At 47.2% G+C, this 13069-nt stretch overlaps 1 protein-coding gene across 2 annotated transcripts in view; it reads left to right on the top strand.

Annotated features, from left to right (window-relative positions):
• adcy8 (adenylate cyclase 8 (brain)) overlaps nucleotides 1-13069 on the top strand; it is a 71166-nt gene that overhangs the window by 25494 nt on the left and 32603 nt on the right. For both annotated transcript variants that reach the window (XM_030114844.1, XM_030114845.1), the window contains exons 3-7: nucleotides 5628-5758; nucleotides 6281-6392; nucleotides 7305-7432; nucleotides 10966-11124; nucleotides 12405-12675. In XM_030114844.1, coding sequence (XP_029970704.1) covers nucleotides 5628-5758; nucleotides 6281-6392; nucleotides 7305-7432; nucleotides 10966-11124; nucleotides 12405-12675 — 801 coding nt within the window. The remainder of the gene's footprint in view (nucleotides 1-5627; nucleotides 5759-6280; nucleotides 6393-7304; nucleotides 7433-10965; nucleotides 11125-12404; nucleotides 12676-13069) is intronic.

Raw genomic sequence — 13069 nt, 5'->3', positions numbered from 1 at the left:
CCTGCTGCTGGCTGGAGCTCAAACTGCTTCAGGAGGGAAAATGAGCCGAAGAAGAGATGATCACTCTGGGACATGCTGCTGGTACCAGTCTGAGGTCAGATGATCCTGATCTTATGCAGGTTTCATGACCCCCATGACCAGATAGGGTCGAGCTGATATATTCAAACTTTAATCCCATTCCTTATTTTTTGAAAAACTTATTTTTTCACTCCGTCTGACAGGTGTCAAAGATCTTCTGATGAAGGGCGTCCGGCACAGGATTGATAGTTTTCAGTTAGCAGCATGGCTAATGACTCCCCCGGGAGGAGAGCAACATGGATGCTGCATCGATCCCCTGCTGTCTCACACACACACACACAGCTGCAGGTTTCGAGCTCTGTTCAAGCAGACGGCGGTCGTGTTTCCTGGAAGGCGTCGGCTCTGATAAGCTCAGCCCCGCCCACACACCCACAGCCCAGCATCCTATTGTCGACCAATCACGGTCCGCCATTTCTGTTTATCTATGCCGTGAGAGCACAGTACTATATTATTGTGCGGCGGCGTGGCTGGAACCCAGGAGGAAAGCTCTGCAGTGGGGAGAGGCTGCAGGATTTATTGCTGTTTTATTGCTCACATGGCGATAAATTAAAGGACTCCAGTTGGTTTCACCACTGCAGAATGTTCCAGTGTCTCTTGCAGCATTTTCCTTTTCGTTTTATCAGCCCACAACCTCCTGGTTTGTGTACCCACCTTGTCCGTCTCAGTTTCCAGGAGTTTCGTTTCAATCTGCACTGCGTTCGAGACATTTTGAAGTTGTTCTGTCGATTCCGCAAAGCTGCGAAAGGTGACTAACCTGTGTGATCGCTGTGACCTGGCGTGGCCGCAGCATTCATTATTCATGGCAGAGATCATTGTCGTGTGGCGCATCGGGTCAGCCGGGCTACATTACTCTGCCAGGAAGGAGGATGAATGGATTATACAGAGAACTGTCAGCAAGAGGACGTGGTTCTGCTCACTGGCGATAAAACAGTCACATGCAGGCAGATTTTAAACCTAAATAGGATATAAAACACACATTATCTTGCTTTCTTTGTTGTGAGATGGAGGATTTGTCGACACGGTCAGTGACTGACTGCTGTAAACAGTGAAGCATCAAACTGAAGGGCAGGATACATTTCTTTCATATAAGATTAAATTCAGAGTTAAAACAATAGGGGATTTTTATTCAACAGTCGAATAGGAATGTTGATGTGAGAATAATCAGTGAGTGTCATTATCCTGCTGCACACATGTTCCCTAAAGCAGTCATATGGTTAAAGCTCAGTCATGTGATCCAGTTTACAATGTCACCAAATCAACGATTACATAACTTAGTGAGTTGAGACAAACACGAGCATGAAGGAAACCAAACATACGGCTGTTTACTAATGTGCAAATTAGTTGTGTCATGATTAATATATCAGGTTTATTCTGGGCTGCATCACTAAAACAATGAAGAGCAAATTAATACTAAACTGTCTCAGCAGCAGGTGGACGGAGGTTTGGTTGTGTGTGTGTCTCACACTCCAGACACTACAGCTGTCCGAACAGATGATTCTATCACAGCAAACCAAAAACCTGAAATCCAAATGACCAAAATCACAAACTTGAATCTGAAAATAACACAGGTGTTTAACCTTGGTGCCGTCTGGCGTGCTGGAACATTCTGCAGACTGTGTGAGAGTTCGGCTGCTGCCTCCTGGTCTCAGTGACACTACAGATCTTTTGTGTGTGAATGAACAGTGGTGTTCAGTGAGGGGGCATGAGGACGTGGCGCAGCCTTGTAGATGAGTATTAAAGTATAGCGTCGCTAAGGCAGCACAGAAGACGCTTTCCAACATGATTTCTATTTCCAGCAGCAGTAACCCTGCATTATGAGGATGATTACACATTGGAAATAGGAATGATCTTTTTATTTGACCTAGAAAGCTAAAAAGCTTTTGTGTCAAACCTTGAATTCATAGTAATCACAACATGAAAATCAAAGCATTATGGAGGAGCGCTGATCTTTCCCGTAAACAGCCGACCGGAGACGCAGGACGTCAGCGAGCCGCCGGAGGCTGGAGGCTGGAGGCTAAAATCAAGCTGCGCTAATGACGGTTAAAGCTAATCTGACAGAGTCCGCTGGCTCTCAGCTGTCCGATCCAGGGGCCAAGTCCAGCGGAGCAAAGACAACGAGCAGTCCGCGTTATTTGTCCACACTGCAAGAAGTGAGCTCCGCCGAGCTGCAGCCCGACAGGAACCGCTGCACTGCTCTGAAGGTGGAGCGGGGCAAAGTGGAGTCTGGGTGACACAGTTACATAAACAGTTTGCATGGGAGAGGACGAAACGCTGCGGCGAGCTGACAGGTGACCCGGCACGCGATGCAGACGCCTCGAAGCCCACAGCTCCTTCTGCGCTCCGGACTTTCAGTCTGAATTTAAAACGACTCTGTGAAAATCCACATTTCTTGCAGTGAATCACCACCGCCGGGGCCCGGAGCGCCGGGCTGCCGCGCGGCAGCCGCGGCATTAGCAACGCTCCACTGCCGTGTTTGTCTGTCTAGACCTTAATTTGGAGATGCCCCGCTTTCCGGGGCGGACGCCGGTTCCACGGCGCAGAGGACGCCCGCTCGTCTCAACACACCGACATACTGTCAACACTCAGCCGATTGTCACGACATGCAGACACTAACAGGGATTCCAGACTGAGGTGTTATATTGATTCATACTGTTCGTCACTGATTGAGGTTGATCTCCCTCCTGTATCTGTAGCGCTTCATCCGCCTGACGGCTGCAGGGGGACAGTATTGGAAACAGGCTGCACCTGCCGTCCCTCCATAACGGGACAAACACAGGGAGAGCCAGGCACTCGTTCACTCCCCAGCCTGTAGCCTGCGATAGGAGGCTGAGGTCGCTGCAGAAAGCCCACTCTATTGGTTTTATTGAATTTGGGTAGTTTTGGCTGCTTCGGGTGGTTTCCATGTGACCGTCTGCTCTGCCGCTCGCTGCTCTGGTCGGCTGAGGAGGGAATATGCTGCGTGTTCGTGGCGTTGCTGTGTCCAGCTGTGAGTCAGACTATTGTCAGGAGCACAAGTGTCATTGAGACTAAAGGAAGGAGCGGCCCACTGCTGCGCTGCTGCTTTTATCCCGGCTGAAGGAGCCGTTTCTCTCTCTCAGCCTGTGTTTACCGAGTGAAGAGGCTCTCCACAGCTCTCAGGCGGCATCATGCAGCTTCGCTGAGAGCACAGCAGGCTCTTTTTTTCTTTACTTGAAAACTTATCAATGATCTGACCCGGTAAGAAATGATGCGGCCCTGCCGTTATGTCCGTCTGCTGTGCACCCCTTCAGTACATTCCTGACACAGACGAGCTCGTGGCGTGTTAGTTTTCGTGCTCGCCGTTGTCGGGGAGTATTTAGTCGCCAATTACTGCTCGCCGGAGGATCAGCGACAGCAGGACCACGCATGTTGGGCTGACTCAGAACGAATGGCTGTCCGTGGTGCTGACGGGACATGGCGTGTGCTCATTTGCATACCGTCATGTTGACTGGTTAGGACTGATGCACCTTCAGAGGGAGAGCTGATGTTGTTGGTTTGCTATCTTAATGCGTTTCTGTTACGGCCGCTTTGACGTCACGAGTCGTTCTGTCTTGAAGATCACACAATGAGCCAGTCTTCACCGCGTCCTTGAAGCAAAGCAAAGTAGAATATGATAACCGAGAGCTGCAATTATGGAAAAGCTTTGTGTTGTTGTAATCTGTTGAGGTGAAGTGGTGAGCGAGCAGCGGCGCCGGCGTGGGATCTGCGTCCTGCTGCTGTCTCCATCAATACGAGAATTTCAGAAAAGGCCTCAGATTCAGAACTTTAAAGCCTTTGAGTGGCTTTTTAACAACGACCAGCATGAGTTACCACCTGGTACGACCATGAGTGGAGCGCTGAGTGTGAAGCCTTGAGCTGGATGTTTGGTGGAAGCTCTCCACCAGATCAGAGAGTTTCAGGAAAAGACATCAAATAATCCGTAAAGTCAGAAAACGGATGCAGTCTGAGACAATGCACATGTTACACTGTAAATAATCTAATGAACACACTCCTCCCAGTGTGGCTGGTCTTATCTGAGGAGATACTGGGAGACAGGCCCAACGTTCACATTCAGGGAAAATGAACTGAGTGCGATTTGCAGATGCTTCCACTCCTGTGTGTGTGTGTGTGTGTGTGTGTGTGTGTGTGTGTGTGTGTGTGTGTGTGCGTGTGTGCGTGCGTGCTCGCAGCGTCAGGCGTCGCAGATCAGACCCTGAGACGAGAAAGCACCTGCTGATCTGTGGGGAGGAGATTACCGCAGGTCACAGGAAGTGTGACCTTTCTCCACACCGCTGTGTGCCGCAGCTTCAGGGACGGCGTCCCGTCACAGCACCGCCATTTCAGAACCATCTCTGTGGACTCAGAATTAACTGCTTCTGCCACCGCAAACTCAGTTTGTTGGGTTTTTTTTTTTTTTTTCTTAATTTGATCCTTTGGATTTTTTTAATTCAAATTAGAAGACCTAAACTGTTGAACTGAACTGGTTAAACTCTTCTGTTTGCATTGCAGTACTCTGGGAATAAACATGGACAACACGCTGCTTTTCAAAGCTACTGAATTTTATGCGGTGTGTAATTAAAAATTATAACAATTTGTTATTTCAGTGAATGTTGCTATTCTTAGCAGCCGAATGCAGATTAATGGTAAATTAACCCGAGCCGCCACTGGTTTTCATGAAGTTTCTTTCATTACCAGAATCGCGTCATTCTGCTGCAGTAGCTTGTTTAGACTAAAGAAAAGTCATATTTCTCCAGTATGGAGGCTTTTTTCTCGTGTTTTTCCATGTCGATGCTGAGGGTGAAATATAATGATGCAACATTTCTGGATCCTTTCCGTGTGACATGTCGTCTTTTCATGACGTTGGGCAGATCTGCGGGATTAGCAGTGTAACAGGACGGAGTGTTGCTTCTGAAGTCTTCGGTATTGAAGGAGGCCGTCGCTTCCAGCCGGTGTCGATCTGGTGAACAAAATACTGAGCAATGTTGCATTTTCTCCCACTCCAAATCTGTTTCTGCTTTTGCCAAGTGGCACTGCGACAGCACAGAAATATAGCAGCGAAACTTGTCCTCTGGTGCTGAGCGGGCTGGGAGATTTGGAGGATCCTGCTGGAGGAGCTTAGGCTGGCAGAGTCAGTCATCTTCTAAATCATGTCTCTCAGACAGACTTTTATGTAATTTGTTTTTTCTTTTTCCTCCTCTAGCTTTGCTTCTGTTTGTTTTCTCCGTTCCTGTTTAATACTTACTTTTTAATCTTTACTTTAATCTCCAGCAGTTAAATCTACATTACACCAAGCACAGTTTATTAAGTTTTTGAAATCACTTACACAATTTTCCATTTTTGATCCCTCTAAGTCCGTGTTTTCTTCCATGAGAGATTCCATTTGCCAGGGTGAGGAATGAAAAACACGAATTACTTGAGAAGAATCATCAGCTAGAATTAAGAAAGAATATGCCAACATTGTATCAGACACATTTCTATTATATTTGCGGGCGTTTTGTTTTTATTGCATTCCGGATGTGAGAACTAAAGCGGATCCGTTTCTCTGCCCTCAGGAGCGGCTGGTGTTGTCAGTCCTGCCACGTTTTGTAGTTTTGGAAATGATCAACGACATGACAAATGTAGAGGATGAACACCTCCAGCACCAGTTCCACAGAATCTACATCCACCGCTACGAGAATGTCAGGTGAGACCGGATCAGCCGTCCGGACGCCCCGGTGCTCAGAGGAGAGCGAGCCTCTTCCGCTGCTGCAGACTTTACCAAACTTTGTGAGGTTTAAGTGAAACTTACTGGAGGCCTCGTCACACAACTGTCTTAAGATGAAAACAGAAAGCCTGCTTTGTGTTTGGTGTCCGTTTCCACGACGACCGTGCAAGGAGTCACTGAAAACGCAACTTTTTGAAAATGCTGCCACAAACAGCAGCACCCTCTAGTGGCCCGACCGGAAAATACATCATTTTTCTGTATAAATAAAAATAACTTTCAAAAAAGTTACGAAGTAAATAAGAAACTTTTTTCAAAAGAAAAAAGCGATGCGTTTTCTCCTGAAACGTCGTGTAAACAGAATCCAAGACAAACCTAAAACTTAGCAGGTCATAGGCTATATGGGAAAAAAAAAAAAAGGTAAACTTATTAAAATCTCTTGAAGTAATACTTTTCTGTAAGGCTGACCTGGATATCAAAGTGACATTTCCATATTTTATTCAGCATTCTTTTCGCAGATGTTAAAGGTTTCACCAACCTCTCCACGACGCTGTCGGCGCAGGAGCTGGTCCGAATGTTGAATGAACTCTTTGCACGCTTCGACCGCCTCGCACATGTGAGTCCCCTTAACCTTTGAACCCAGAGTGTTTTATTGATTCACTGTTAAAGTAACTCTGAAAGGTATAGCTAAACTTGCTATTGGTACATTTTTTTAATACTATCTGACTGTTCATGTTTTTTATGTTTCACAACAGTGAAGCCCGAAAAAGTGTTTAACTAGTATAAATTGGCTGTTTTAAGGTTTGATGCAGTGAATTTTTGCTATATAGCCACATGAAATTATCTCTGTTTGCTACTTTTAGCATCCTTGTCTATTAATACTCAAATTAACAATGCTAGCACAGAGTTAGCATCACTTTTTAAGGATTTGTCAACACGATTTTTAATCCAAATGACAATAAAGACATCAGAGCCTGTCCAGCACAAACTGCTCCAGGATTCAGTTTCCCTTGTTTAGCTATATTTACATTTATTTTCCAAATAGATATAGAGACACGTTGTTTTTAATCCCAGAATACAGTATATTTGATGTGTTTGTTCCAGATAATTCAGCCTTTCCCAGGGAACTAGTTCTTTCTAAATCTACATGACATCTTCATGCAGTTTGTTCTGTAATGTCAAATATTCAGAGTTTAACACATGATAATGGAGCTGCAGCATTTGCTCTCTCCTCTCTCGGTGTTCGCCGTGCGAGAGTCGTGTTGTTTTCATCTTTTCTGCGACGGGCTGAAGGCTGAATGGAGAGGCTCCAGCAGCTGAATAAATATTTCATTAGAAACAACAGAGTGAATATCTGATTCAGCGCTGGCTCTGTAGGACCGGCGATGTCGGATTAGAACCGTCTCACCTGCTCAGTCAGGATTTCAGTGCAGAGATAACTCGGCATGTTTTTAATGTGTTTTGGTAATTACGGACTTCTTGCCCACTTCGCCGGCTTTAAAGCAGCTCTGTGATTGGTGTGTTGCAGGAGCACCACTGTCTGCGGATAAAGATCCTGGGAGACTGTTACTACTGTGTGTCGGGCCTGCCCGAGCCCCGGCAGGACCACGCCCACTGCTGCGTGGAGATGGGCCTCAGCATGATCAAAACCATCAGGTACCCTCCTCTTCCGCAGCGCGACCACGGCGACCACGAGGGGATCCAGTCGATAGAACACGCAGACGCATATCGATTGACATTTCATCTGCCGCTGTGATCGTCGTGCGTCTGTCAGATGATCGCTGCTCTTATCGTTTGGCCCCGACGTTCGGTCTGACATAAAACACAGATTCAACACTTTCATGTTCAATTCTGCCCTTAAAAGGATTTACACTGAAGGCGACACGCTTTAGATCAAAACCGAGATTACAGAATGAAAAATCTCTTATTTTTCACTGCACCTCGCCCTTTGAAAGTAAAATCAAAGACAGTGGAGACCAGAGGTCAGAGGGTTTTCTTCTTCAGTCAAGGTACAGAAAGACCTTAAAAGTCTTGAACCAAAAAAAAAAAAGTAAAGGCAAGGAGTGTCAGAATGTGAACCTTAGAGAACAAACTTTCCTTGGAGGCTTAAAGGATGAACTGAGGGGCTGACACAAAAACAAAAAGAAAAAAACAACAAAAAAAAACGGGACTTTTGTTGAGTTTCGAGTGTCTGTTTACGTGACAGTGCTGCTCGGAGTCACCCAGAATGCAGCTTTTTCAAAACAGCTCCCAATGTGGAACTTGTTGAAAGCTTTCCTGTTCCATTTCTGTGGAAATGCTGAAAGCAAGTTTTGTGAAAAGCTGCTAGATGGATATTAGCTTCCAGAGTGCCGTGACTCCCAGTCCAGGTTCTCCTGCTTTAGAGCTGAGAGTCACCTGGAGTCGGCGTGGTCGTATGTTTTTGCCATTCTTAATGTCTATAATGTATTGTTGCTGGTGTGTGTGTGTGTGTGTGTGGTTTTATTATTTATAGGATTCAGCAGGACACTGGCTTCTCTGTATTCACCTTGTTTCTTCTCAGAGTGGATCACATGATCTACATTACAAATACAAGCATGTCAGTGGCGCCACATCCCACAGAACGCTGCTGTGGCAGATATCCACACTTGCTCGGTCCTGACAGAGCCATTCAGAGACGTGTTCGATGCTTGGAAACAGTCCGGGAACCAGATCCCTGAGCTGAACTGCCAGTCCCTGTACTTTGCTGCCATATGTTGAATCAGAGACGAAGGACACCCAACTTGCTCTACTGTAACATTAAAGAAACTGTGTTCAGAAATAAGCAACCCCCCCCCCCCCCCCCCCCCCCCCACCCCCCAACCTGAAGGCCTTTGGAAAACTCTGCTCTTATCTTTCCTGCAGTTTAATCTCCTCCTTCACTGTTGCTCCTGCAGCAGGTCTGAGATGTAAAGGAGAAAAACGTTTTGCAATATTTGCAAAGAGCCTCCAGCTGTGTTTCCACAGAGCATCAGTCACAAATAATGCCTCCAATTCCAGAGCTGAGCTGTATCACACGTCCTCCCATCACCGAGACGGGAGGAGGAGTGTTTCAGTGATGGTATCGTGTGGTTGAAATGACGCTCCGGGGTTCACAGAATGGAGGAGAACCATGTGAGAAAATAATCTGCAATCAGTTTGACCTTGTTTTAACATTTTTAATGTGGCGCTGAGGAAGGAGAGGAGGGACGGTGTTTCAAAGAAACACAGACTTTATGCTGTTGAGTCAACATGTGAGGCTGAGAGACGCCTCACAGTGAAAATGTCATGGGTTCAGCTTCCTGTGTTGAGTCTAAACGTCAGCTTTTTTCTCCCATATTACCAAACTGGTGCATTGATGGAGCTACATGCAATCCGGGTGGAGAAATCCTCCATCTTGGACGCACAGAAACTCCCAGAAAAGCACAAATAAAAGAGGAAAGCAGTGGAGTTACTGCCTGGCTTTATTTAAAGAGGCAGTGAAAAAAACTGACGTCGAGCTGGATGATGATGTTGTTGTTGTTGTTGTTGTTGTTTTATTGAGCAGAAGAAGCTCTGCATTTTAACAGGTATGTCATGTACGCTGCTCTTTCTGATTGCACCGTTAATGAGCAGCGTTATCTTCCTGCACATTACTCTGACAGCCAAACGCACCAACAGTTTTGAGTGCAGTAAATACAGAGATGTTCCTGCTGAGTTATCCACACTGACTGAGTTTGTATAAACCATGAAATTGGATCGGCTCGAAAAGAACATTTTCGTCCCTATTATAGACCAGTAAAATTACATTTTAATTATCGCGGTGCTCCACGCTTGATTGAAAAAAGTAGGTCAAGATTCGCAGTGTGCACCATGAGCACGTTTAAAAATGTATTTTCCTCTGGTCAGCCATCAAATTATCTCTATTTACAGATGAAATAAATAACCCTGTTCATCTCTTTGCTGTTGCCAGTCTTAGTAGCTGAAATATACTGGGTAGAACGGGACTATTGAGCCGGCCATGCCAGGATCAGGCTGTCTGCAGAGGGCTTTGCCCGGTCTGCTGCAGGACCAGAGGCAGGCCTGCGGGACAAACGCCCACAAAATCCAGCCAATCCCATGTTGAACCACCAAAACTAGCAGTGTGAGGAAAATAAAAGATGCATGGTGAGAAGGGGTGAAAACGCGTTCTCTGAATAAAATAAATGGGATTAATATGTGGAAGAGCACATGCATCACTACAGAAGCAAATGATCACAACGGAAATCTATCAATTCTCCAGAAACTCATAAAAATGGAACATTAAGATGAGGCACGTTTTGTTTGCCGATCCCTTTTCTTTCTTTAATGCATGTTTATTGTCAAACACAGCAGTTGTAATAGACATCTCCGGTCTCCTGACGGGAGAGAATTCTTCTTTATGTTAGTGGCGTTTAGGAGCGTTTGGAAGGTGGGAGCAGGGAAGACTGAACCCTGAACGTGACAGAATCCACATAAATTCTCTACCGGTATGATTGGAATCGGAGTGAAGCAGCACGAAGAGCAGCTGCTTACATAACAGCAGCTGATGTTGGAACGAACGGCGACCGTCACGCCGGTGAATCAGCCGCAGACGTTCACACGGGGTTCAGAACACGTGGCTGAGGCGACACCGGGGTGACGGCGGCGACGCCGAGCTCCGCAGGGAGGAGGAACAGAGCATCACGTCCTCCTCTTCCTCACCCCGGGTGTCGTTTAGCACCCGTCGACTTTAAGCACCTGTCAAAAACTCCCAGGATGCCTTTCGCCTCGCGCCCGTCGCCGCTGCTGTTACGAAGCGTGAAATAAGGCCGGGAGGCGGGAATGGGCGTGACGCAGACTTCCTCCGGCCCGGCTGTCCCGCTCTCGCTGTGGCGGGCGGATAATAAAGGATGAAATGAGAAACAAACGTGTTAACCAGCGTGAAGAGCCGGCCCGAGCCGCTGCTCGCTCCGCTTGTCCAGGACGTGCTGATACCCGTGAAATGCACTGTGTTTGTTTTGCGGCGGATTTGCTAACAGTGTTTTCCCGGACGGCGTTATCTGCGCTCGGTTTCAATCAGAGGTCAGCTCCATGTATTTTAATTTGGTGAATAAATGCATACAGATGCTGCGTTTCACTGAGTGACCTCTGAAACGTCACACAGGAGGAGCTGCGCTAACAGGACCCTGGTCCCGTCTCGTCCCTCCTCTCAGGTACGTCAGATCGCGCACGAAGCACGACATCGACATGCGCATCGGGATCCACTCGGGCTCGGTGCTGTGCGGCGTGCTGGGCCTCAGGAAGTGGCAGTTCGACGTCTGGTCCTGGGACGTGGACATCGCCAACAAGCTGGAGTCTGGCGGGATCCCGGGGTGAGCGCAGCCGAGTGGAAGCTGAATCTGTGAAACACTGAAGCTCTCAACATTTTCTGTCGACACAGGAAGGTGTTTCTCTGTGATAAAGCAGTGAGCTCTGCATATGCATTAGATAGGACGTCCATAGACAACACAATTACACCTCAATAACAAAAACACTGCTGTAAGAGTCTTTTCAGATAACATTCTCCTTCAACAGCTAATGTTCTGATGCATTTTTGTCTCAAGGTTTGTATTTTATTCAGCAGCAATCAAGTAGAACCTTCCAGCTGTAAACACATTTCCTCTCTTTCTTTCAGTTTGAAGCTTTTGGGGTTTTCTATTTCAATGTCATTTTGAAATTTGACGTTGAAGTTTTCGGGGCTGCTGGTTTAAAGGTGCTGTAGGCAGGATTATGCTAGTCAGTTCTAATTTTTCTGTGTTTTCTTTGGATTAAATGTTAGAGTATCCATTGATAATCCTTTAGGAGTGTAGCATAATTGCACTACCGCGAGGGCGCAGCGTTTCCATCTGTCTCTGTTCTGAGCTGAAAAGGAATCTCAACCGCTCCCGGTCTCTTTGACCAATCAGAAGAGCCCCTGAGGCTCTAACCGTGATTGGTCGAGGGGCGGCGCTTCAGAGCTCTGCTTCTCGTGAACGCTCATGAGGAAGTCCAGGCCCGCATGTTTACCTGCCTCATCGGACATAACATCATCAAAACTCCACGGAGGACACCGTCTGTTTCTACTGGAATTCTTTAAAAAAACGCTTTGACCCCAGGCCGCCGTGAAAAGGTCACAGGTGAATCAACCCGCCGGCGCAGGCGGCCGTGACACTGCCGGCCCCGCCCGGCAGCCCGAGGTGGGCACGACTCTGGGTTTCAAATCGCCATCTTGCGGAGGTTATCCTGCCTACGGCACCTTTAATAAAATAAGCCCTGAGGAGATTTCATGTTGGGGGAACATGAGGCAGCTACACAGCTCAAAATGTGGACATTTCATGGACACCAGAGCAGAACTAGACTCAAAAAAAAGAAAAAAAGAATCCGTGCTGGATTTGCATTCATCAGGAAGAGATAAACATCAGTGAGGATGAGGCTGCAGCACACCGCTGCTTCCCAGCTCATTATCCTGAGGACCGTTATGGTATGGTATGCGTTTATTTAAACAGGGACAGTGCACAACAACACATTGACCAAAACAAAGTTTGGAAAGATGCTTAGTGCCAGGTTATAGCAGATTGCTAATTTACACCGTTTGCTTCGGATTGCTTTGCTCTGACCTTCCTGAACGTTTCAGGAGGATCCACATCTCCAAGGCTGCTCTGGACTGCCTGAACGGCGACTACGAGGTGGAGGAGGGACACGGCAAGGACCGCAACGACTTCCTGCGCCGGCACAACATCGAGACCTACCTGATCAAGCAGCCGGAGGAGAGTCTGCTCACGCTGCCCGAGGACATCATGAAGGAGGCGGCCAGCTCGGCCGACCGCCGCGCCAGCAGCGCCACCTTCAACGAGGCCTCGTGGAGCCCCGAGCTGCCCTTCGACAACATCGTGGGGAAGCAGAACGTAAGTCCCGCCTGTGCCTGGAGCTGCTTCACTCTGTCAGTCTGGAGAAACGCCCATCTGGACCGCAACGCCGCTCTGCCGATTCACGTTGAAGTGTTGTTTTGAGTTTGAATTGCGTTAAAGAAAAAAGATAAATACAAGCGGTTGAAGGACACAGAGTCACTGGTTCTCCTTCCAGGAGGTTTTCTGATCTGATCTTTCCCAGTTTGTGAAAAATAACACTTTAAATCTTATCTCAGAGTGAAGCTGCCTCTCAGGATGGGTGTTCTGATTTCTCTTTATTTCTTTGCAGTGCATGGGATCTCCTGAGTTGTCTCGCCTGATTGTTGGTCATTTTTGTCTTTGTGTTACGTTCTTATTTTTCTTCCCGGGAGTGACTGGACGGCTTTCTGCA

Source organism: Salarias fasciatus, chromosome 18 (assembly GCF_902148845.1).
Source record: "Salarias fasciatus chromosome 18, fSalaFa1.1, whole genome shotgun sequence".
Lineage (NCBI taxonomy): Eukaryota > Metazoa > Chordata > Actinopteri > Blenniiformes > Blenniidae > Salarias > Salarias fasciatus.
Note: the sequence above shows the minus strand (reverse complement) of the source record. Positions and strands in the feature narration are given on the sequence as shown.